Source organism: Loxodonta africana, chromosome 2 (assembly GCF_030014295.1).
Source record: "Loxodonta africana isolate mLoxAfr1 chromosome 2, mLoxAfr1.hap2, whole genome shotgun sequence".
Lineage (NCBI taxonomy): Eukaryota > Metazoa > Chordata > Mammalia > Proboscidea > Elephantidae > Loxodonta > Loxodonta africana.
The window spans coordinates 150584721-150607532 of NC_087343.1; the positions used below are offsets into that span (position 1 = coordinate 150584721).

The 22812-nt window shown below is 37.0% G+C and overlaps 1 protein-coding gene across 8 annotated transcripts in view; it reads right to left on the minus strand.

The window, feature by feature from the left end:
- FAM13B (family with sequence similarity 13 member B) overlaps window positions 1-22812 on the minus strand; it is a 121333-nt gene that overhangs the window by 22715 nt on the left and 75806 nt on the right. For 6 of the 8 annotated variants that reach the window (XR_010319393.1, XM_023549318.2, XM_023549312.2 and 3 more), the window contains 8 exons: window positions 15055-15119; window positions 12846-12894; window positions 12315-12462; window positions 9703-9768; window positions 8079-8289; window positions 7285-7414; window positions 6574-6655; window positions 573-802 (listed from right to left, as the gene is read on the minus strand). Coding sequence is in view for 7 of the 8 variants with exons in the window: in XM_023549318.2 (XP_023405086.1) it covers window positions 573-802; window positions 6574-6655; window positions 7285-7414; window positions 8079-8289; window positions 9703-9768; window positions 12315-12462; window positions 12846-12894; window positions 15055-15119 (981 nt within the window). In the remaining variant the exon portion in view is untranslated. The remainder of the gene's footprint in view (window positions 1-572; window positions 803-6573; window positions 6656-7284; window positions 7415-8078; window positions 8290-9702; window positions 9769-12314; window positions 12463-12845; window positions 12895-15054; window positions 15120-22812) is intronic. The other 2 variants (XM_023549315.2, XM_010590879.3) reach the window with 1 other exon arrangement.

Below are 22812 nucleotides of genomic sequence, written 5' to 3' on the forward strand. Positions count from 1 at the left end.
TCTCACCAGAATGAAATTATGGGTAAAAAAAATTCAATGGATAATATCCTTCTATAACAAATATCATTTTAGATTATACACATTCAGTAGAGGGTAGCTGAGTATAGTGTCTGTAAAAAAAAAAAATGTGATTTCAACAACCTCAAGCTTGAATCAAACTTTCAATAAGGAATCTGAATAAAGCTAATCCAATCAAAATTATTTACAGGAGAAAAAGGACTGTGAGATGGGAAAAATTGTTCTCACATGAAATTTGAAAACAAAACAAAATGTCAAGGGTAGGAGACTAGAATTAGTAATTGGAGAAAGACTCTAATACATAGATCATAAGAGAAGTATACTCTGTTGTCAAGACAGGAATGTACACCAGGCCTCATCACTATGTGGACAAAAGTTCACTTGAGATCACCTACTTCTCTGCTCTCCCAGCAAATTTCATCTGATAAATGATTTAGGTTGCCAAGTGCTTTGACCACAACTGTAGCAGACATGGACTTTACTGAATAACTGAAAAGGTATGTAGCAGGGTTGTTCTACAACTACTACAGGCAAAAACCATAGCTCGAGATTACTTTGATATCTTCTGGAAGACGCCTCTCAACACGTTTTTCTTTCAGTCTTTTCAGAATAAGTTCAAGTGTTGCTTCCTTAGATGGCTTCTTCTCCTTCTGAATGACCCTGGATTCATCTTCATTCTCTTCATCTTCGTGGTCTAGAGAAGAGCCAAAGCTTTTTGGAAGAGTGTTACTACGTGGACGTGTCTGGGGTACAAATTCTCCGTCAGAGCTTTTGTGTTTTGCATCTACATTTCAGAACCAAGAGAAGAGATCAATAATTATGATTTTAGCTAAAATGTGATTAGATTAAAAGTGAAAAAGATTCACAACACAAAACTATACAGTAATAGCACACAGCCTTGGGTATTTCAAAGTCACAATGGATATTTAAATTTTATAAACAGCAAGGGAGATATACTATTCATTCTTTCAACCGATATTCACAGAAAGTCTACTATAAAGCAAGATGCTCTGCTACGGACAACCTGGAAGGTCCAGGAGCCGTTGAAAGTCCAGCCTGCCAGCGACACTGGGTTGCAAAACACCTGGAAAACCACTAAAGGCTTTGTGAGGGTCAGGGTTACTGTTATTTTTAACACAATGCAAAATCACTGTGCTTTTGCCTGGGCCTCGGGTAGAATACAAGACAAGGAAGGGCTTCTTCAATTGCATCCTTATATGACTTAAAATTGTCACTACTCTACCCTCTTAAAATCTCCAACTACATTTACCTGAAAAAATAAACAGGAAAAGTCTTGAAATGGAGAGGATTTACTAAAAGGCCAATCAACATTTAAGCTGGTCTGGAATGGCAATGAGCCCCTTTTGAATGAAAGCAAACCTGTGATGAATATCTCAACATCAAATGCCTAGTGAAAATACCCAGACAGGTATTATGACTTCAGGGTAACTTACCACAGCAAACCAGATGTAAAACGCACAGAAGGAAAAGAGACACAGATAGGAACAAGGCAGAGACACAGATAGAAACAAGGCAGGCATCTTTCAAAAGCAATAATTCTCTCTTAAAACCTCAACTAGCTCTTGCATATTTTAAATGGAAGAGTGATGTAAACTTAGGAAATAATTTAAAAAGGGCAGACACTAATAAGCAATTCATCACTAATTGAGAGAGGCCCCAATCCAAAGCAAAGATTTAAGACAGGATTTTGGCCTAATTCTTCTGAGCAACAACCTGCTACTATTAGTCCGTAAAACAACTCCACATCTGTTTCAGAGATAACAAATGACCTGAGCATTTATTAAGTGCTTGTCATGAATCAAGGTCCCTGGGTGATGCAAATGATTTGTGTTCAATTACTAATCTAAAGGTTGGCAGTTTGGACCCACCCAGAGCTACCATGGACGAAGATCTGGAGATATGCTTCTATTAAGATTCCAACCAAAGGGCGGAGCCAAGATGGTGGACTAGGCAGACGCTACCTCGGATCCCTCTTACAACAAAGACACGGAAAAACAAGTGAATCGATCACATACATAACAATCTACGAACCCTGAACAACAAACACAGATTTAGAGACGGAGAACGAACTAATACGGGGAAGCAACGATTGTTTCCAGAGCCTGGAGCCAGCGTACCAGTCAGGTACGGCACAAGCACAGAGAGCTACTCCACCCCCCTGAACTAACCCCGGGAGGGGAACCAGCCGGTTCCACGGGCGGTGGGGGACGCAGCCGGTAGGAGAAGTCCCCGGGAGGCAGTGACTGGTCTTGGAGCAGAAAGAGCAGCGTCCGAGCCGGGGAACCATCCCACAGGGATTTGGACTGGACGCAGGTACGGCATAAACACGGAGAGTTGCTCCACCCCCCTGAACTAACCCCGGGAAGGGGACCGGCTGGGTTGCGAGGGCGGCGTGGGAAGCAGCCGGTAGGAGAAGTCCCCGGGAGGCTGCGACTGGTATTGGAGCGGGGAGAACAGCGTCCCAGCCGGGACACTCGGTCACGGCACAAGCACGGGGAGCTGCTCCACCCATCTGAACTAACCCCGGGAGGAGGCCCAACTGGCTCTCGGATGTGGCACGGCCACGCAGCTGGAGGGACGAGAAGTCCCCAGGAGGCAGCGACTGATTTTGGAGTCGAGAGCGCACCGTCCCAGTAGGGGAGCCTTGACGCTGGGCGTGGGGCTGGAAGCGGAGGATCTGACCGTGACTCCAGCGGGCCAGACCCCCCGGGGGCAATCTCCACACAGCCAGCACACATAGGCGACCCGCCCTGCGGGAATCTCAGATATAATAGTCATTCCAAGCAAGACAAGCAACTCTGGCTATATTCTGAGGTGCTACTCTCCTATCTCTCTGTTCCCTCCCCCACCCTCCCCAGGCAGCTTCATTAACATCTGAATAGCCTGAGCCAGAGGGAGAACTCTGATAGGGATCTGACTGCATTTTTTTTTAGCGGATTTTCTGGAAAAACTAGTTTCCCAGTGATGGCTCGGAGACAACAATCCATATCAAACCACTTAAAGAAGCAGACCATGACAGCTTCTCCAACCTCCCAAACAAAAGAATCAAAATCTTTCCCAAATGAAGATACAATCTTGGAATTATCAGATACAGAATATAAAAAACTAATTTACAGAATGCTTAATGATATCACAAATGAAATTAGGATAACTGCAGAAAAAGCCAAGGAACACACTGATAAAACTGTTGAAGAACTCAAAAAGATTATTCAAGAACATAGTGGAAAAATTAATAAGTTGCAAGAATCCATAGACAACATGTAGAAATCCAAAAGATTAACAATAAAATTACAGAATTAGACAACGCACTAGGAGGTCAGAGGAGCAGACTCGAGCAATTAGAATGCAGACTGGGACATCTGGAGGACCAGGGAATCAACACCAACATAGCTGAAAAAAAATCAGATAAAAGAATTTAAAAAAATGAAGAAACCCTAAGAATTATGTGGGACTCTATCAAGAAGGATAACCTGTGGGTGATTGGAGTCCCAGAACAGGGAGGGGGGACAGAAAACACAGAGAAAATAGTTGAAGAACTCCTGACACAAAACTTCCCTGACATCATGAAAGACGAAAGGATATCTATCCAAGATGCTCATCGAACCCCATTTAAGATTGATACAAAAAGAAAAACACCAAGACACATTATCATCAAACTCACCAAAACCAAAGATAAACAGAAAATTTTAAAAGCAGCCAGGGAGAAAAGAAAGGTTTCCTTCAAGGGAGAATCAATAAGAATATGTTCTGACTACTCAGCTGAAACCATGCAGGCAAGAAGGGAATGGGACAACATATACAGAACACTGAAGGAGAAAAACTGCCAGCCAAGGATCATATATCCAGCAAAACTCTCTCTGAAATATGAAGGCGAAATTAAGATATTTACAGACAAACACAAGTTTAGAGAATTTGCAAAAACCAAACCAAAGCTACAAGAAATACTAAAGGATATTGTTTGGTCAGAGAACCAATAATATCAGATATCAGCACAACACAAGGTCACAAAACAGAACGTCCTGATATCAACTCAAATAGGGAAATCACAAAAACAAACAAATTAAAAATAATTAAAAAAAAAAAATACACATAACAGGGAATCATGGAAGTCAACAGGTAAAAGATCACAATAATCAAAAAGAGGGACTAAATACAGGAGGCATTGAACTGCCATATGGAGAGTGATACAAGGCGATATAGAACAATACAAGTTAGGTTTTTACTTAGAAAAATAGGGGTAAATAATAAGGTAACCACAAAAAGGTATAACAACTCTATAACTCAAGATAAAAACCAAGAAAAACGTAACGACTCAACTAACATAAAGTCAAGCACTATGAAAATGAGGATCTCACAATTTTCAAAGATTCCAACCAAAACCAACAGTTCAGCTTAACTAGTAGAGAATGTCTGCTTTGAGCACTGTGCTTTTTCAAGAACTATCTATATGAGATGAAACTGACAACAGCAACTTGAAAGATAGGAAACTTAGGACGCGGTGAGTTTATGTTAATTGGGGAGGAACAACTTGGAAAACGAGGGTGAGAATGGTTGCAAAACTTGAGGAATGTGATGAATTACACAAGCAGAAATTGTTGAGATGGTATATGTCGTGCTGTGCATAGTCTTGGCAACAACAAATAAAATAAATTAGTTTTAAAAAATGCTCTACTGAGCATTATAGACACAGTAGTAAATAAAACAGACATGGCATCTTTTCTCATGGAGAGTATATTCAGGGAAAGAAAAATAATAAACAAGTGATCAGGCTAATAAAAGAATTTCAAAGAGTAATAAGTGCTGTAAAGCAGATAAAACTGGATGATGTCAGAGTGGTGAAAGGAGTGTGCCTTGTGAAGGAGCAACTGCAATGCATGGGCTTGAGAGAGAAGGTTTTCCGAGATGGTAACATCTGAGTTGAGCATGAAATGATGATAAGAAGGCACTAACCTAGCACAGACGATATCAGGGAAGAACATTCCTCCCCAAATGAGGCAATAGCCTATGTAAAGGCCCTAAGGATTGGCATGTTTGAGGAACAGAAAAAGAGAAGAAAGTGATATAAAATGTGCTAAGGGCCAGAGTGTGCAGAGTCTTAAAGTTCATACTAAGGAATTCAGACTTTATGCTAAGCAGAAAGGGAAGCCCACTAAGGCAATATAATTTTTTAAAAGATAATTCTGGCTGCTATGCAGAGAACGGACTGTAGTACAGTTACAGTAGAAGAAAACTGAGAAATTAATTAAGAGGCTAATGCTAGTCAATTTAATGACCATGTTTAGTAACACAGTCAAGGTAGTGATTTTAACTAATGGTTGGAAACTGACATTAAAACAAGGAAATGCTTAACAGAATTATGGGGGGAAATAAACTAATATCCTAAAGAAGAGTTAAGAGAATTTAGTGTAACCACAGAAATGTAAACTCCATGACAGTAAGAACTATGTTTGTCTTGCTTACAGCTATATCCCCAGTTTACAAAGTACATGAATAGTACCCAAAACCCAAAACCAAACCCACTGCTGTCAAGTTGATTCTGAATCACAGGGCCCTAGAGGACGGGGAAGAACTCCCCCAGAGGGTTTCCAAAGCTGTAAAATCTTTACAGAAGCAGACTGCCACATCTTTCTCCCATAGAGTGGCTGGTGGATTTGAACCACCGACCTTTCACTTAGCCAAGTTTTTTAATGACTGCACCACCAAGGCTTCTTCATGGTACTCATAAGACACTAAAAATATTGTTGAACAAATTCAAATGAGTAAGTTAAAATGTGTTGCTCCATATCATAAACCCATACCTGGCACAGATAATTTTTCAAGTATTAAAAATTATTAAAAAGCATACTTGCTAAACACCCACAAAGTAAATATACGTTAACAACTCTGTACTAAGTTGGAAACCCTGGTGGTGTAGTGGTTAAGTACTACGGCTATTAACCAAGAGGTCAGCAGTTCGAATCCACCAGGCGCTCCTTGGAAACTCTATGGGGCAGTTCTACCCTGTCCTATAGGGTCGCTATGAGTCGGAATCAACTCAACGGCACTGGGTTTGGTTTTGGTTATATTAGGTTAACATACAGAAATATAAGTCCTAGTTTTTGACTCAAGAAGACTTAACAGTCAGTCTTTTAGTACAAACAATTAATTCTGATTAGATATCATCAGTCTTAGATGAAATACCCACCAAAAAATCTTAATGAAATACCTACCAAAAACCGAAACAGCTTAATATTTAAAATATATTTCAGATAAATGTTATGAAATAGTTAATCTACAAATGTACATTGCAGGACATCTTTCAAAAGAATATTACTAATAATACACAGGAAATACTTTGAAGAATACAGTATAATAAATTTCCCATCTCTTAGTATACAACTTTTATTCTAACAAAAGAACAAAAAGAAACTTTATTTTTGCCAAACAACGCCAAAGATGAAAAATCATCAAAAAATTATAACTGTAATTTTCATAGACTGTTATATGGAACATTTTTAAAATGAAAATATATTACAAAAATGGCACATTTTATACCTTTAATTTGCTTCCGCAGTTTGGTAAGCTCTGTCATCCATTTTACCACCTTGGGATTGGCTGCGATATCACTGTAGGAGGGCTGAAAATTTAAGGAAAGGAATCACTGACACCTGTGTGTGGTAAGCAATGCCTATGTTAATTTATGTCCAAAGAGCATTTTACAATTTCCACATCATAGATTTCACTCAATCCTCATTTCATCTTAACTTATTTTAAGTGGGAAGGTTGGAATATTACATAAAGCTCTCCCAGGGTAGGGTCTAAGTAACTGGCAGAACACAGATTTGAACAGGACTCCTTCTACTTCACATGTTCTAATTACTAAACACACATACACATGCCTGCATGCACATGCTCCTCTTAGTATTTGCGGCTTTTGAGAGAATAGAAATAGCATTAACATGATCTGTCAATGTAAAGTATCTGCTTTAAAAATTCTAAAAGTTGTTTTGCCAACGGAAATAAAAAGATGCATGGTGCAAAGGCAAGAATACAAAAAAAAAAAAAAAAAGCCAAACTCATTGCTACTGGCCTAAAAATCAGGAGGCTAAGGATCTATATGATCTGAGATCCATATGACATTAATTCCCTCAGCATCTCAGATTCCTTATCTCTCTCAGGGCAGAGCTAGACTAATGCTCTCCAAAGACCCTCCTCCCAGTTCGAGTTTTATATATATAGCTCATGCTGGGCAATGTCTGAACTTACCTTGCTATTTCTTTCCCTTTCAAACTGTTCCTCAAATTGTCTGATTTTTTTCTGAAGTTTCTTGACCAACTGATATGGTGTTCTGTCTTCTCTTTTTTCATCTTTTGAACTAAAGGATGATCTTCGAATTCTGAATTAAAATAAGAGGTCAACACTGTGTTACAGTCATATTCTAAAGTATCAGCATCTCTCATGGTCCTGATATAACCTGACACTGTTACCAAGAAGCTTACCTTTAAAGTGAAATTAAGTCCCTAACACTGGGGGAAAGGAAGTAAAAAGAAACTTAGACTATACTGCTAAGAGACCACAAAATTAACTAACACAAAGGTCATGAAAGGAATTTAAAATCATTCAAAAGTTGTTTGGACAAAGGCAGAAAAGAGAGAATGATAGCTAGCAACTCAGAGGTGTTTTGATGTTCAAACTGCAAGACAAAGTTCCTGACATTCAGAGTCAATTTAAAGTTTTGATAATAAAGATATTAAAGACTGGTGATATTAAGGACTGGTGAACTCCAACTTTCAGGGTTTGGTAATTTTAGTCATGAATGAATGAATGAGTGAATAAGTACATTATGAGATGTCTTTCTATTAGATAGCAAACCCCAAAAAACTACCCCTCATCAAACTGAGAATTTAATAGAGAGTGGCCAAAAAGCATGAAAGTTACAAAAATATGCTTCATGAAATAGGGGAGAAAGTGTTGAACTGTAGGTGTGGAGGACTATGACTCCCAGAGGACCTGGGTACTTAATAGGAGCTGGCTCTCATAAGTACCTAAAATTCATATACCTAGCAAAAGAAAGTGCTTTAGATGAGGAATCCAACGTTTCTGGATCATGCAGGAAACGCTGGCTTTGCCCAAAATCTAAACTTCGGTGTGATAATACTGGAGGACAGTCCTCTTCCAAGGGATGATGATTCATTCTTCCAGCTTGTGGAGAGAGCTGAGCTTCTCCAGACTCAGAGTCCTCCTGCCAAGACTTAAAAGCAGGAAATGGATCTGCAAAACAAACACAAAGAACAGTACCGTGAGTCTCTTGATTCCACATGGAAAAAGTCAGAAAGTATCAGCTGTATATTTTCTAAATCATCTTACATGAAGTAGTTCATATAATATTTATATATATATATATATATTTTTTTTTTTAAATAAAGGCTATTAGGATTTTCATAAAGCCTAGTATAATTTAAAATTATCTAAGCTTTATTTTTTAGCCTGGAGATCTATTTTCAAATAAGGAGTTATACTTTAAATTTCTGAACCCAGTGACAAAACAAGTAAAGACACTGTCAAGCTCTTCAGAATTATGTTATTTTTCAAGTAAGGAAAAGTCTTCATTTAGAAACAGTAGACACTCAAGAATTAAACTTAAGAACCAAATCCTGCCAGGTGAGTACATTGTCCCTCACTGTCAAGTAGCATGTTAAAAGGATGCAGAAGCTCTTCTGCACTCAAGAGGCTACGCAGTTCACCAAATGGAGCTCTCTGACTCTAGAATGATTTGAACATTTCCAAATGAGCAGCTAATTCAGCTGACGACACCTGGCCTCTAACATTACACTGGGGTGGTTATCTTCTGTTATGGGATTCCTATGTAATGCCTATGCAACTGAATACTCAACAGTATTATCAAGACAAAACTTAACAGAACTAGTCCTTTTTAAGCACATTTATTTTATGGGAGTTATCCTGTATGTTCTCAAATGAAGTCAAGCTGACATATTTGAAGTCTTTGCACACATAAGGTTTAATTACATATAGAACACATATAGATAATATCCACGATTTATAACATATCCCAAACACAAAATTAAATTCAAGCATCACTGGAGACCAGGATGGGGGGAGGAATTTTATACATAAATGCAATTTAAAAATTTGGTGCTATGGCTATTAACAATAGAAAAAATGAATTTTTAAGTATTTTTTAATGTAAAGATAGCTTGACAGTGTCAAAATTCAAGAGCGATGTTTTCTTTTTCTTGACAAAATAGCTAAGGACTGTGGTTTTAGTAATTTAGCATTTGTGCATTAGCAATTTAAAACATTACTTTTTTTCAGGGTAATAACATAATTTGGTTAGTTTTTGAAGCCCAGATCAATCTGATAACTAAAAACTGTATACAAAGCGTGCAACCCCACAATAAACCCAGCAATAAAGTGATTTTCAAAGCAACCCTTGTACCTGCTTCCCAGCAAATAAGCAACTGGTAACAAATATTTTATGGGAAATCTCCTGTTTTAAGAAAAGAGGGAAATCACAAAAACAATTTTCTCTGGGTATCATTTTAAACCTGGAACAATGTTCCTAGGATATAGGGGCAGCAGGAGAAGGGCTAATAATAAGGCAAACAAAGTGAACCATAAAAAGGAAAAAAAAAAAAAAACTAAACTATGGTGAACCATACTTACCCTCCCCATCTCTCTGCAGATGCATTGTTTTGAAATCAATGAGGGGAAAAGTGATAGGGCATGACGCTAATAAAATGGAAAAAAATGGCAAAAAATACTAAAGTGAACACACAGCACAGTCAGAACAAACCATACACATAACTAACACAAAGCCAAAGATACCAAAAACATTTCCCTAAAACCAGTTAAGCATTCTCCTCAAAAACTTTATTCAAAGAAATTACTACTAACCAAACTTTTAAAACACACGCAACATACGTCATTTCCATTTCAGCAAGCAAGGCAAAGAAATCAAAGTAGTGCTGTTTTATTAAAACTCAAGCATGAAACTGAAGAAATGGAAACTCTTAACCAGATACTGTTTGAAGCTTTTCAGTACTCTTGATTTGACTGGGGGCGGGGGGGGGGGGGAGGGACAGGGACTTTTATTTGGTATTTGAAAAGATTCTACTGTATTTCATTCCAGAGTAAGCCGAAGAAAATCTGAAGAAAAGGTGGTGTCCATTTCCGTTAAAAGTCAAGATCTTTTGAACAGCTGCTACCAATTCATGCCGGTGGTAGTAGCCATGTGCTACCTGCTTTTCTATTTAGAATATCCTAACCCCTACATGTGGAAAAATGACTCCTTGTATAGGTGGCGAAGTTGGAAAGAGCTGTCTACTAACAGCTACTCTTCTGAGTACATGGAGGGCTCATGGCTGAAAAGTTCACTCAGTTGTCTACTATCTTTGACTTTCTGAGAGTCACTGACTAATTCCTGGAAGAGCCAGCAGGAAGCCTACGTGGACTTGTCACTGCTGTTGAACCAGGTGGATAACAGGAGGGCCCAGCCACTGAAAATTAGGGATCAGTAGTCCATACGTTACCTCTTTTCTCTATCACAAGATGTAGAGGTGGTTTAACAGGGATGCAAAAGAAAGCCCAGTGTCAGGCTCCCTTTCAGGGGCAGCCACCGCCAGAAAGCTAAAGCTACACAGATAACGTCCAATCTCCCTTAGACAATGAAACGTAATTGCTCTTCTATGCTTAAAGCTTAAGATCAGGACCTCCAAAGATTGTAAAGGTCTATTTATTATCTGCATCCTCTAAGGGGAAGAAGTATAAGGGCTTTATCAGAATCCCAGCTTCATCTGTCAGTGATTACTCTCCTGCTGAGGCTCCAGGGATGTGCTGTTGACCACCACCCCTTCTCAGCGAAAATGTTAGGATAAATAACTAAAAAGACATTTGATCTTCACCACCATCAGTACACTAACATATTCCCTAAATCTGGGAAGTATCTTCATGAATTCCAAAAACCCTGAATAAGCCAGAACAAGGCAAAGACAACTTTCCAATTTAGTAAGAGTTAACACACATAATATGCAACTGGGTATACCAAACATCAAGACCAAAAAAAGGGGTGAGGAGAGTAAACAGCAATAAAGATTGGCACAGACAAAGACTTGGTTGGGGGGTTTAAAAAAACTGACTAAAACTTAAAAGGAAGAAGAAAAACTCCACATGTGACCAGGTAAGTAGACTTAAGGTGGTAAAAGGAGTCCATGGCACTGCAGTTTCTCTTGCTATGGCCACCGCATGTCATCAGACAACTGGTAGAAGAAGAGACAACCCAGGGATTCTCATCCAATCTGCTTAAGATTCCTCAGTTGACTCTTCGTCACTTTACTTAGGAAAGTGAGTGATCCAGGAGGACTACTGGGTCCATGTTTGCTGCTTGTTTTTTCCCCCAACATTTTGAAGTTTACAAATATACAGCAAAGTTGAATTTTACAGTAAGCATCCATACGCCAATCACCCAGATGCTATATTAATATTTTACTGTACTTGTTTCATAACATTTATCCATCCCATTAAGCACCTTATTTTTTTCATGGATTTCAAAGTAAACTGCATATATCAGTATACTTCCCCCTAAACACTGCAGCATGCCAATCATTCACTGGAGTCTAGTATTGTTTACAGAGTTTTTTTCTTTTTTTCCTATTGAGGTAAAAAAAAAAATTATAGACAATGAAATGTAAAATTCTTAGTGTATATTTGTTGAGTTTTGACAAATGCATATACTTATGTTGCTTGCTTCTGAAATTTAAACCTTTCCTCTCCTCTGATTAAACTGCTAGCACCCCTGACCTTCATACCCTAATATGGGGATAAGGAACATGGTACAATATTTGCTTAGAAGTACTCCTGAAGATCATTAAAAAAAAAAAAAAAAAAGAGTACCACTGATGATCGTAACGGTAGCTATAAACTCTCTGTTTAAAATGGTAAAGTCCAAGGCCTTAACAAAGACTGGGAGATGTCTCTAGCATGTGATTTCACAATTAACAAAAGCCTTTCCTAGGGTGATTTTACTTTTTAATTAATCAGTTCCAACATTCATCTTCAAATCCACTGATCAAACAGGAACTTCTAGTTCATACAAGATAGTTGCCCCATAATCTCATTAATATATCTGAATATAAGTAAACACTCATTCATGTTATATGAAAGGAAGAACAGAGATCAAGACAAATAAAGTTGTCCAGAAAAGGCCAATAATTTCATTGCTTTGGATAGCTTGTTACAAACAGCACATTAGGAAAAATAATGTGTGTGGGTAAAATTACCTTCCCATTTATCACCATCAGAAACATTCTTCAGATCTAAATGTGGAATTTGGACACATGCTGCTTCCCCTTGAACACCAACACTTTGACCTCCTGGCACTTCTGGTTCAGTGTTGGCATTCAAATCACATATCTTGCTACTAGACTCCTGTATTTTAAAATAAAGAACACATTTCACGACCACAAGGCTTTTCACAACCAGGTTAAATGACAGCCCACACATATACATGTGCCTGCAGAGCCAACTGTCCCGCACCTATCATCCAAACTATTTTCAAATATAAACTTGCAGTTTTGTAATATGTCTTAGTGGAGGCAAACAAATTTTGGATTCCAAATCGAGGACAGTATTTTCATAACCAACTATCTTATAACCAAAAGGCTGCTGCTTAATGTAAAACATTTGGTGAGAGTAACTATATTTAAATCTCTTTTAAGGCAATTCAACTCAAGAGTTAAGTCTAGATATAATAATTGATATTTTAAATACAGTCAACTTTTTAAGAACCACAAGATAAAAGTAATCCTTACCAGAATCAAATGTGACAATGTATCACTGTCAAATGACAAATATTCTTTCCTAAAAATATAAGTAAAATTATTAGTGTTTTAAGAATAAAATGGTTACTATCATTGCATACTTCTTACCTAGACTCCTCTCTTCCCCAATATAGTTAGCATTTACAACGTCAGAGGAGAAAATGACAATTGGACGTATGCCCATTCTTTGGAGCTCTTTATCTGAAAATCACACAATACTGAAAAGATCCACAGAATTACTTCAAGTTTAAAAAAATTAAGTAATGTTCACCGCAACCACCAGCCAAAAAACAAAAGTTTTTAAAAAGAAAAACAAAATTCGCAATAGAAACCAAAAAGAATGAATGTACAATAGAAAAAAAATTGTAAAAATAAATGTTATTTTTAACCAAACAGCTTTACTCTCCCCTACTATAAAACATTCTTTGTAGTTTAAAGAAGAGTTTTTAGAGACATAGCTATGTCTCTTACTTAAAATCTAAATCCAATTGTGTTCTGTCACAATGAAACACAGATAATTCTAAACCTCTCCTTTCTCCAAACACTGTCATGTAAAAGGAAATTTTTAAGGATTTCAGTTCACCTTTCATTCTCACACAAAAACTAAACCCAATTTAAAACAAGTATTACAGCAAATTGTCACAAACAGTCCCTACCTATTTTATAAATCAACAGAGCATCTGGTATTACAGTAGGTTATCAATCAATATGCCTACTGTGGGAAATTTCTTTTTCCCAAAGACACTGTGGCAATTTACAATGATACATGCAGGTACAGCTTCTACCTGGCCATACAAAGTGTGAACTCAGAACAGAGACCTTGATCTAAATATGGCAAGTTATCTCCTCATATACTTAACTACCTTATTCTTGCTGAGCGTAAGAAACGAACTAAATTCCCTGACAAGCTCAAAGGCCTTCCTTTGCTTAGAACGGGAGCAAAATGGTGGGCTGAGTTAAATTATACCCTAATAAATGAAAAGACCTAGTCACTTCAATCTGAGAAACATGAGTGCTGAACATGCAAAACGAAATCCACCTTATCAATGTACTCTTTGGATCTAAAAACAAGTTTGCTAACCTACACACAAGCTGAAGAGGAAAGAGTTTTTTCCAAAAAGACTGGGTCCTCACTAAATGGATCCTTATTGTTCTACCAAATCCAGATGTCATCATTCTGGGAATGCCTGTTAATGCTGTTAAATCTTATATCTTCAGCCCATAGCTCCAATACTCCCTGGGCTGGAAGAGGACCATGCCTGCCTCCTGAAAGGAAGCACAAGGAACTGCTGTAAGCAGAAAATCTGTGGACCTTCAGAGTATGGGGAAGCTCCAGAGACATGGCTCCAAAGAATTTACTTACCCTCAGAGAATAGGTTTCCTGCTCGTAATTAAGGGAGACAATGGCATTAATGCAAAGTTTACCCTTGCCAACAGGCTATCATCAATTTAGTAATACCGTTTGGGATTTCTTGATACTTAGAGCAGTTTAGGCCACAACTTCACTACTGATGTGTTTTCAGAATAGGAAATCATTTTTTCTAAGGAAGTTATATTTTTTAACAGAGTCCTAAAGAATGATACAAAGGGTAAATGACCTAAATCCTATTCAGTGAATTTAAATTTTCTAGAAAGCTTCTATTCAAAGGACAGGTAGGTACTGAGATTCTACATATGGTTCCCAGTTGAAATACTCATTGCCTCAGGTATCTCCTTCCCATTACAACTGGCCAAGGAGGTAAACAAGCACCAGGTATATAATGCTGTACTGGGACACACCAACGGTGAGTTCAAAGGGGCTGGAAACATTCTGTACGTTATTTGTTGAAGCAAATGCTACCCATTATCTTCCAGCTAAGCATCAATATTTCCAAGACTATGAATTAACTCACTGAAACATGTATTCGGAATATCAACAAATTCTCAAATCTTCTACAAATCAATTGAAAGTTTGAGTTGTCTCCAAGAAAAGTATTCTTCTTTCTGAAAAGTTTTCCAAGTTATAACTGGTGTTTTTGTCTGAACCTACATTTCTCTGAATATTTAATATTTTCTATGCCTAGGATTAACAAGAAGCTTGATTTTGAGATGATCTAAACTGCATGTTATAATGGATTCATTTAAAATTTTCACTCCAAAATCTGTGAATAGTTCCAATTCTCAAAATCATTTATTAATTAACAGCAAAGAAAATGCTTACCTCTCAAGACAGCCATCTTCACTATCACCACAGTCACTGCATGGCTCTAAGAGTATACCTACAGACTGACAAAAAGAAGGCCACCATTGTATTAATGGAGCTTCCAACAATGACATACGAGAGGAAATTTCCAATCTAAAGTAGGAATATTAGATTACATTTTACAAATGCCCCTTTTTAGCTACCTCTAACTGAAATATTTTTGATTTGGAAAATAATTGCTTCTTATTAAAAACAAAAAAAACACCTTATTTATGTTACCATGAGTTTATTATTTTAAATGAATTAATAATTTTTTTAATTTATCAATTTTAATTTCTAATATGGTAAATACTGAGACATACCTTATAGAAACCAAAGCTCTTTGTAATCCTCATTACTTTTTTTAAGAATATAAAGAAGTGTTAAGACCAAAAGTTTGAGAACCACTGATTTAGAAATCAAGACACCAACAAACTTTATCCTCTAGAGCACTGCTTTACATTTACAAGTATGAAGGTTTCTGAGCACATGAAATAACCATTACCGAGACCCAATATTTAAAATGAGCCTTGGGGTCTTTAATCAAAGAAGTCTCAGCTCTTTCTTCATCACAAAAATGAAAATAACAATCACTTATTTGCCCACCTTACATTATTATGACAGAATCAAAAGAATTAGCTTACAAGAAAAACTATAAAGCAGTATTATAAAAGCATACTATTATACTGCCAACTTTTACTTAACCTACAATTCTTTTTACTATGAAATAATTAAAATAAAGATTAATATAATTAGTATCATACCCGCCAGTCAGAGTTAGGCAATGCATAATTCTTAAACTGAGTTTTCTAACAATGAAAATTAAAATTAGTAAACAAAAGGGTAATTGGAGGCATTATAAAACAAAGATCCAGTGACAGAAAAGCTAACAGTCCAGCAGGGAAGGACACAGATGAAATTCAGAGCCAGGTGCAGAACTGGGCTCTGTATTATGACCCAGGACAAAAACAAGTCATTACAGCGAGGTTAGAATATGGGCAGACTTCAATACGACAGGCAGAGAAACATATACAATGCTTTCTTTAGAAGTAAGCTAAAATATGTTTCATCACTTAAAGAAATGTTACTTCCTCAGAATTCATTCTAGAGAAAACATTCCTTTGTGTATGGGTAGAGAGGAGCTTGGTTTTTTCTAAAATACCAGCTGGCAATATAACCCATACCTTCTCCCCTACCTCCTCCCAAATTGCCTCTCCACAAATATCAGGGTCTTCAAAAAGAGGCTGAAGGCACTCGGGTCTCAATTCAGGTGGGCTAGGAGAGCTTTGGTGGTGGTGGTGGCAGTGCCGGTACTAGCAGCAGCACTCACAGCACTAAGTAATATCACCGGTATCTTAAGGCCTGTTGGGCTTACTGCCAGGAGCTACTTAAACTCTGGTGGGCATCTGTAGTAATTTCTCTGGTTTCCACCCATTCTTTAGCCACCCAACATAATTGGGGCTTCCACAGTGTTTAATCCTGCATCTTCTCACCTAGTTTGTTGAAGCATGCTAGCTACGTGTTTTCAATAGGCTAAATATCCCCCCCTTCATTTTGCACTTTTGTTTAGCAAACTCTTACCATTGTTGTTAGCTGCCGTCAAGTCAATTCCAACTCATGGTGACCCTATGTGTGCAGGGTAGAACTACTCCACAGGGTTGTCAAAGCTGTGACCTTTCAGAAGCAGATTGGTAGGTCTGTATCTCAAGGCACCGCCATCTTTGGGCTAGTAGCCTAACACTTAACCGTTTGTGCCACCCAATACAGATCACTCTCTTCCACTGAATTCCTATGGTCAAAATTGATGAGGTCTCATGACAGTGCTTTAGAGTTTCTCAAATACTTCTGGCCTTCTGAGAGGAAGTGACTACACTCTAGCAGTTTCTCAGTATTTAAAAGATATGAATAATTTTAAGTTTGGGGGCACCACCAGTGAAGGCCTGTTAAACCCTGAAATGGATAGATTTTATGGCACGTTTACTGGTAAGTCCAGGTATTTTGATGTGAACTCTTAAAATTAACCTACTGATCTTCACAGTTTTCCAGCCCCCAAAATAGTCCAAATTATTATACAACATTGTACTTATTTAAAATTTATACAGACCAATCTCTTTGTATTAATACAAAAATCCTAAATAAAATATTTACTACAGAATCCATCAACACATAAAAGTACTATGACCAAGTGGGATTTAATTTAGAAATGAAAGGACAGTTGAATAAGAAAATCTATGAATAGAATTCACCATATTAATAAAGAGAAATAGATTATGATTATGTTCATAGATGCTGAAAAAGCATTTGATTAAAATTCATTGGTCATTCTTGATACAAACACTAATGTGTATCTCAACCAAAAAGCCAGCATCAAAATTAACATGAAAAGATTAGAAATATACATATTTAAAGACAGAACTAAGAAAAGAACATCCACTATCACGAGGATTATTAAATGTGGTTCTGGAGGTACTAGTCAGCCAATGCAAGCAAACAAGAATAATAAATTAGAGATATGAAAATCAAAAGATGAGAAGGTAAAATATCAATATTTACAGACCACATAATTGTATTCCTAGAAAACCCAATGGAAGAATCAACCGAAAAACTATTAAAGTATGAAGAAAATTCCACTGATAAAACGTTAATAAACAGATGTTAACAGCTTTCACATATACTAGTAAGAACCAACCAGAACCACTACATGCCTACCAGGTTGTCTATAATAACAAAGATTATAAAAAAGAAAATAACAAGAGTTGGCAAGAATGTGGAGAAAGTGGAACTGTAAAATGGTGAAGCAGCTTTGGAAAAGAGTTTGGTAGTTTCTCAAAGGATTAAACGGAGAATTACCATAAGACCCAAACTCTACTTGATCTATACCCAAGAAGGAGCCTTGGTGGTACAACGGTTAAGTGCTCAGCAGCTAACCAGAAGTTGGTGGTTCGAACCCACCAGCCAGTCCATGGGAGAAATACATGGCAGTCTGCTTCTGTAAAGATTAGAGTCTCAGAGACTCTATGAAATAGGTCTACTCTGTTGTCATAGGGTCGCGATGAGATGAAATAAATTCAATGGCAACAGGATTTTTATATACCCAAGAGAACTGAAAATACATGTCTACACAAAACCTTGTATGTGAGTGTTCATAACAGCATTTTTCATAATAGTCAAAAGGTGGAAACAGCCCAAATGTCCATCAATTAACGAATGGATAAACAGAATGTGGTATATCCATACAATGGAACATAATTCAGCAAAAAGGAATGGTGTATTGATACATGCTATGACATAGATGAAACCTGAAAACATTATGCTAAGTGAAACAGGCCAGTCCAAAAAGACCACATATTATGTGATTCCATTTATGTGAAATGTCCAGAATAGGTAAATAAACGGAGACAAAGTAGACTGATGATTGCCTAGGGCTGGGGACATTAGGAGAATATGTGGAACGGCAGTTAATGACAGTTTTCTTTTGGGGGAGATGAAAATGTTCTAAAAATTGATTGTGGCAATGGCTGCACAATCTATGAATATACTAAAAAAACATCAAATTGTACACTAGAAATAGCTGAATTTTATGGTATTGTGAATTAAATCTCAGTAAAGCTGTTTTTAAAAAAAAAAAATCCATCAGGAGAATGAAAGAAAAAATACTATTCACCACAATAACAAAACACATCAAATGTCTAGGAATAAATTTAAGAAATTTGCAAGACGTATGAAGTGAAAGTTTAAAATGCCCCTAAAAGATATTTTAAAAAATAAATACTTAAACAAATGGTAACCATACCATGCTCTTGGAGAGAAAGACTCAAAATCATAAATATAGTAATCCAAAAATTAACCTATAAATGTAAAGTAATTCCAATAAAACCAATTAACAGGATTTTGTTTCATTTTTAATGAGGCAAAAGTTCATATAAAAAAAAGGTGGGGAACATCCAATAAAATTTTGAAAAAGAGTAATGAGGGAGTACTAGCTCTGCCAGAGACTAAAGTATATTATAAAGCTATTGGTACTGGTACAGGAACAAAAGACAGGTCAACGGAACAGAATAGAAAAACCAGAAACACACCCAAATTTATGTGGTCATTTAGTTTTTAATAAAGGTAACATTTCATCTCAGTGGAGAAACGATAGCTTATTCAATAAATTCATGTATTGGGACAATTAGGCAAACATCTAGAAAAAAAAGCTGGATACATTCATTCTTCATACCTTACACCATGATAAATTCCAAATGGATCAAATATTTAAATGTGGAAATGAAACTAAAGAAGTATTTAAAAAAAAAAAAAAGAAGAAAATTAGTTTCTAATCTCAGAGCGGGGAAGGCCTTTTTAACTATGACTTAAAACCTAAAATCCGTAACAAGAAAAAAAAAAAAAACTGATAAAATTAAATACGATCAAAATGACCTTAAGCAAAGCCAAAAAACAAATAACTGAAGTCAAATATTTGCAACTCATCACCCAAAACAACAATACATTCCTTAATAAATAAAAAGTGCCTATAAATCAATAAGAAAAAAGCCAACAACCCAATAGATGCACAAAGGATATAGACAACTAGAAATAGAAACAACTCAACGTTCTGGAGCAGTGAAGTTAAAGGCTAGAAAGAACATTTCTGTGGAAATTAAAATTTACAAGTCTCACTTACTAGACTATAATGAAAATTTTGCTATTAGTAAGGGCATAGTGAAACAGGTACTCCCATATATTGCTTAACCATCTGCGATATGCAGATGACACAACCTTGCTCACTGAAAGAGAAGAAGACTTGAAGCACTTACTGATGAAGATCAAAAAATACAGCCTTCAGTATGGATAACATCGCAACATAAAGAAAACAAAAATCCTTACTACTGGACCAATAAGCCAACATCATGACAAACAACGAAAATATTGAAGTTGTCAAGGATTTCATTTTACTTGAATCCACAATTAACGTCCATGGAAGCAGCAGTGAAGAAATCAAACAACGCATTGCACTGGGCAAACCTGCTGCAACAGACCTCTTTAAAGTGTTAAATAGCAAGGACATCACTTTGAGGACTAAGGTGCACCTGACCCAAGCCATGGTCTTTTCAATCACCTCACATGCATGTGAAAGCTGGACAATGAATAAGAAAGACTGAAGAAAAAATGATGCCTTTGAATTATGGTGCTGGTAAAGAGTACTGAATATACCATGGACTGCCAGAACAATGAACAAATCTGTCTTGGAAAAAGTCTAGCCAGAAGGCTCCTTAGAAGTAAGGATGGTGAGACTCCATCTTCCATACTTTAGACACATCATGAGGAGTGACCAGTCCCTGGAGAAAGGCATCATGCTTGGTAAAGTAGACAGTCAGCAAAAAAGAGGAAGGACCTGGATGAGATGGACAAACACAGTGGCTGCAGCAATGGGCTCAAGCATAATAACAATGGTGAGGATGATGAAGGACTGGGCAGTGTTTCGTTCTGTTGTACAAACGGTCGCTATGAGTTGGGACCAACTCAAAGACACCTAACAACATATATTGCTAGTGACAGTGTAATTTGGTTCGATGGAAGGCAATTCAGCGATACATAATAAAATTACAAAGACATATATACACTTTATGTCCCAAAATCTATTTTTATAAATCATTCCTACAGATAGGTTTATACAATATGAAATGGTGTATGTACAAGGCTATTTACTACAGCATTGTTTCAGAGAAACAACCTAAGGTTTTATCATTGGGAGTCCAGCTAAGTAAAAAGTATGGTTCATCCGTACAATAGTTTACTAAGTAGCAAATAAAAAAGGATAATGAAACTCTTTATGAACTGATATGGAAAGGAAAGATCACAAAGATATAGTAAATGAAAAAAAAAAAAGGAAGATTCAGAACACTTTTATTATATGCCATCATGGAGAAAGAGAATTAATATGGGTGAACAGAGATGGGAAGAGTGACACTTTTCTATATATCCTTTTGTAATTAAACTTTCATTTATATGAATCTACCTTTTTTCAAAAATAAATATATAAAATCATAGTTTAAAAATCTGTAGAACACCCAGTCAACAATTATTTTAAAACAAAGATGAGAATGTAAGAGGACAGAGAAACTGGAAGCAGAATGAAAATAATGAGAATGCTCACACATTCGAATGTTATCAATGTCACTGAACAACTTCTGTAGAAACTGCTGAATGGGGAACCTAAGCTGTCATGTAAACCCTCACTGAAAACACAATAAAATATTATTTTTTAAAAAATCTGCAGAACAAAAATCAATTATCTATACATAAAGCATTTAGTCACTAAAGATCCCTTAGATTAATCTCTCATTGGCTACACAACTATTGGGGAACAACTATTAAGTGCAAGCAACCAGGCCTCCTTAAATTTCAAAGAAATAATCTTTAAAATTATTTTTGGTAGCTAAAACCTTGACCTCCCTACGATATTTCTAGACCAGGCGCTGGCAAACTACAGCCTCCTGGTCAAATTCAGCTTGCTGCCAATTTCTGTATGACCAATAAGCTAAGAACGGTTTTTGTATTTGTAAATGGTTGGCGGGGGGGGGGGGGGTAAAAAAAAATGATATTTTGTGACATGTGAAAGTTATAGGAAATTCAAATTTCAGGGTCCATAAATCAAAACAAACCACACTCGCTGCTGTCAAGTCAATTCTGACTCATAGTAGCCCTACAGGACAGAGTAGAACTGCCCCATAGAGCTTCCAAGGAACGCCTGGTAGATTCGAGCTGTTAACCTTTTGGTTAACAGCCGTAGCACTTAACCACTATGCTACTGGAGTCTATAAGTAGTTTTACTGTAACACTATCAAGATCACTCATTTACATATTTTCTTTAGCATGAAATGCTATATAACAATAGAGTTAAGTAGTTGTGACAAAGGATGGCCCACAAAGCCTAAAATACTTTACAGGAGTATTGACCCCTCCGCTATCTAGCCTTAAACAACCCTGGACTCCAGTTACTTTCTATTTAAGCCACATGAATCATGTGTGCCACATTACGTTTGAAACTCATTAATCCTGTCCAACTCATATCCCCTCTTCTGGCAACTTCGTCACCTTGCTCACTTCTACTTAATAGCTTAAAAGCCTCACTTCATGTTTCTAACGCACTGAATACGTACTCTGTACCGCTGAGCAACTACCTTAAAGCTATTTTATCAATTCCCTTACCACTGCAGAACCAGTTTACGATCAGTTTGTTATTCAGGCAAACAAATGCTACAAGAAAATGTCACATGTATAACCTCACATATGCAACTCACTATAAACTCATGCCTTCAAAATTCAGCTAGACCTCCACCGGTACTCGAGTACCTGCTGACTCGCTTCTACTTGATTTCTGGTGTACCCATTTTCTCTCCATGAAGGCTCTTACAAAACTTTACCAACTTCTTCAATATCAAACCCTATTCCTATTTCCTCATCCTCTGGAGATGACCTAGGCATCAAAACTCCTCCCACTTCAAAAATATTCTGTATCTCCTCTTTAACTCAAGATTAGCTTTAATCATCTTCCCTCTATACCCCATAATCCCACCCCAGGATCCAGTGTTCCATTAATTATCCTGTTCTTCTGACAATTGTCAATCTCTCCCTATCTAGTGACAGAGTCTTGCTTCTCTATCAAAATGCTCAAAACTTCATCCTATGAGGAAAAAAAAAAAAAAAAACTCTTCCACAGCCAGGCTCCCTTCAACTGTTCTCTCTCCATTT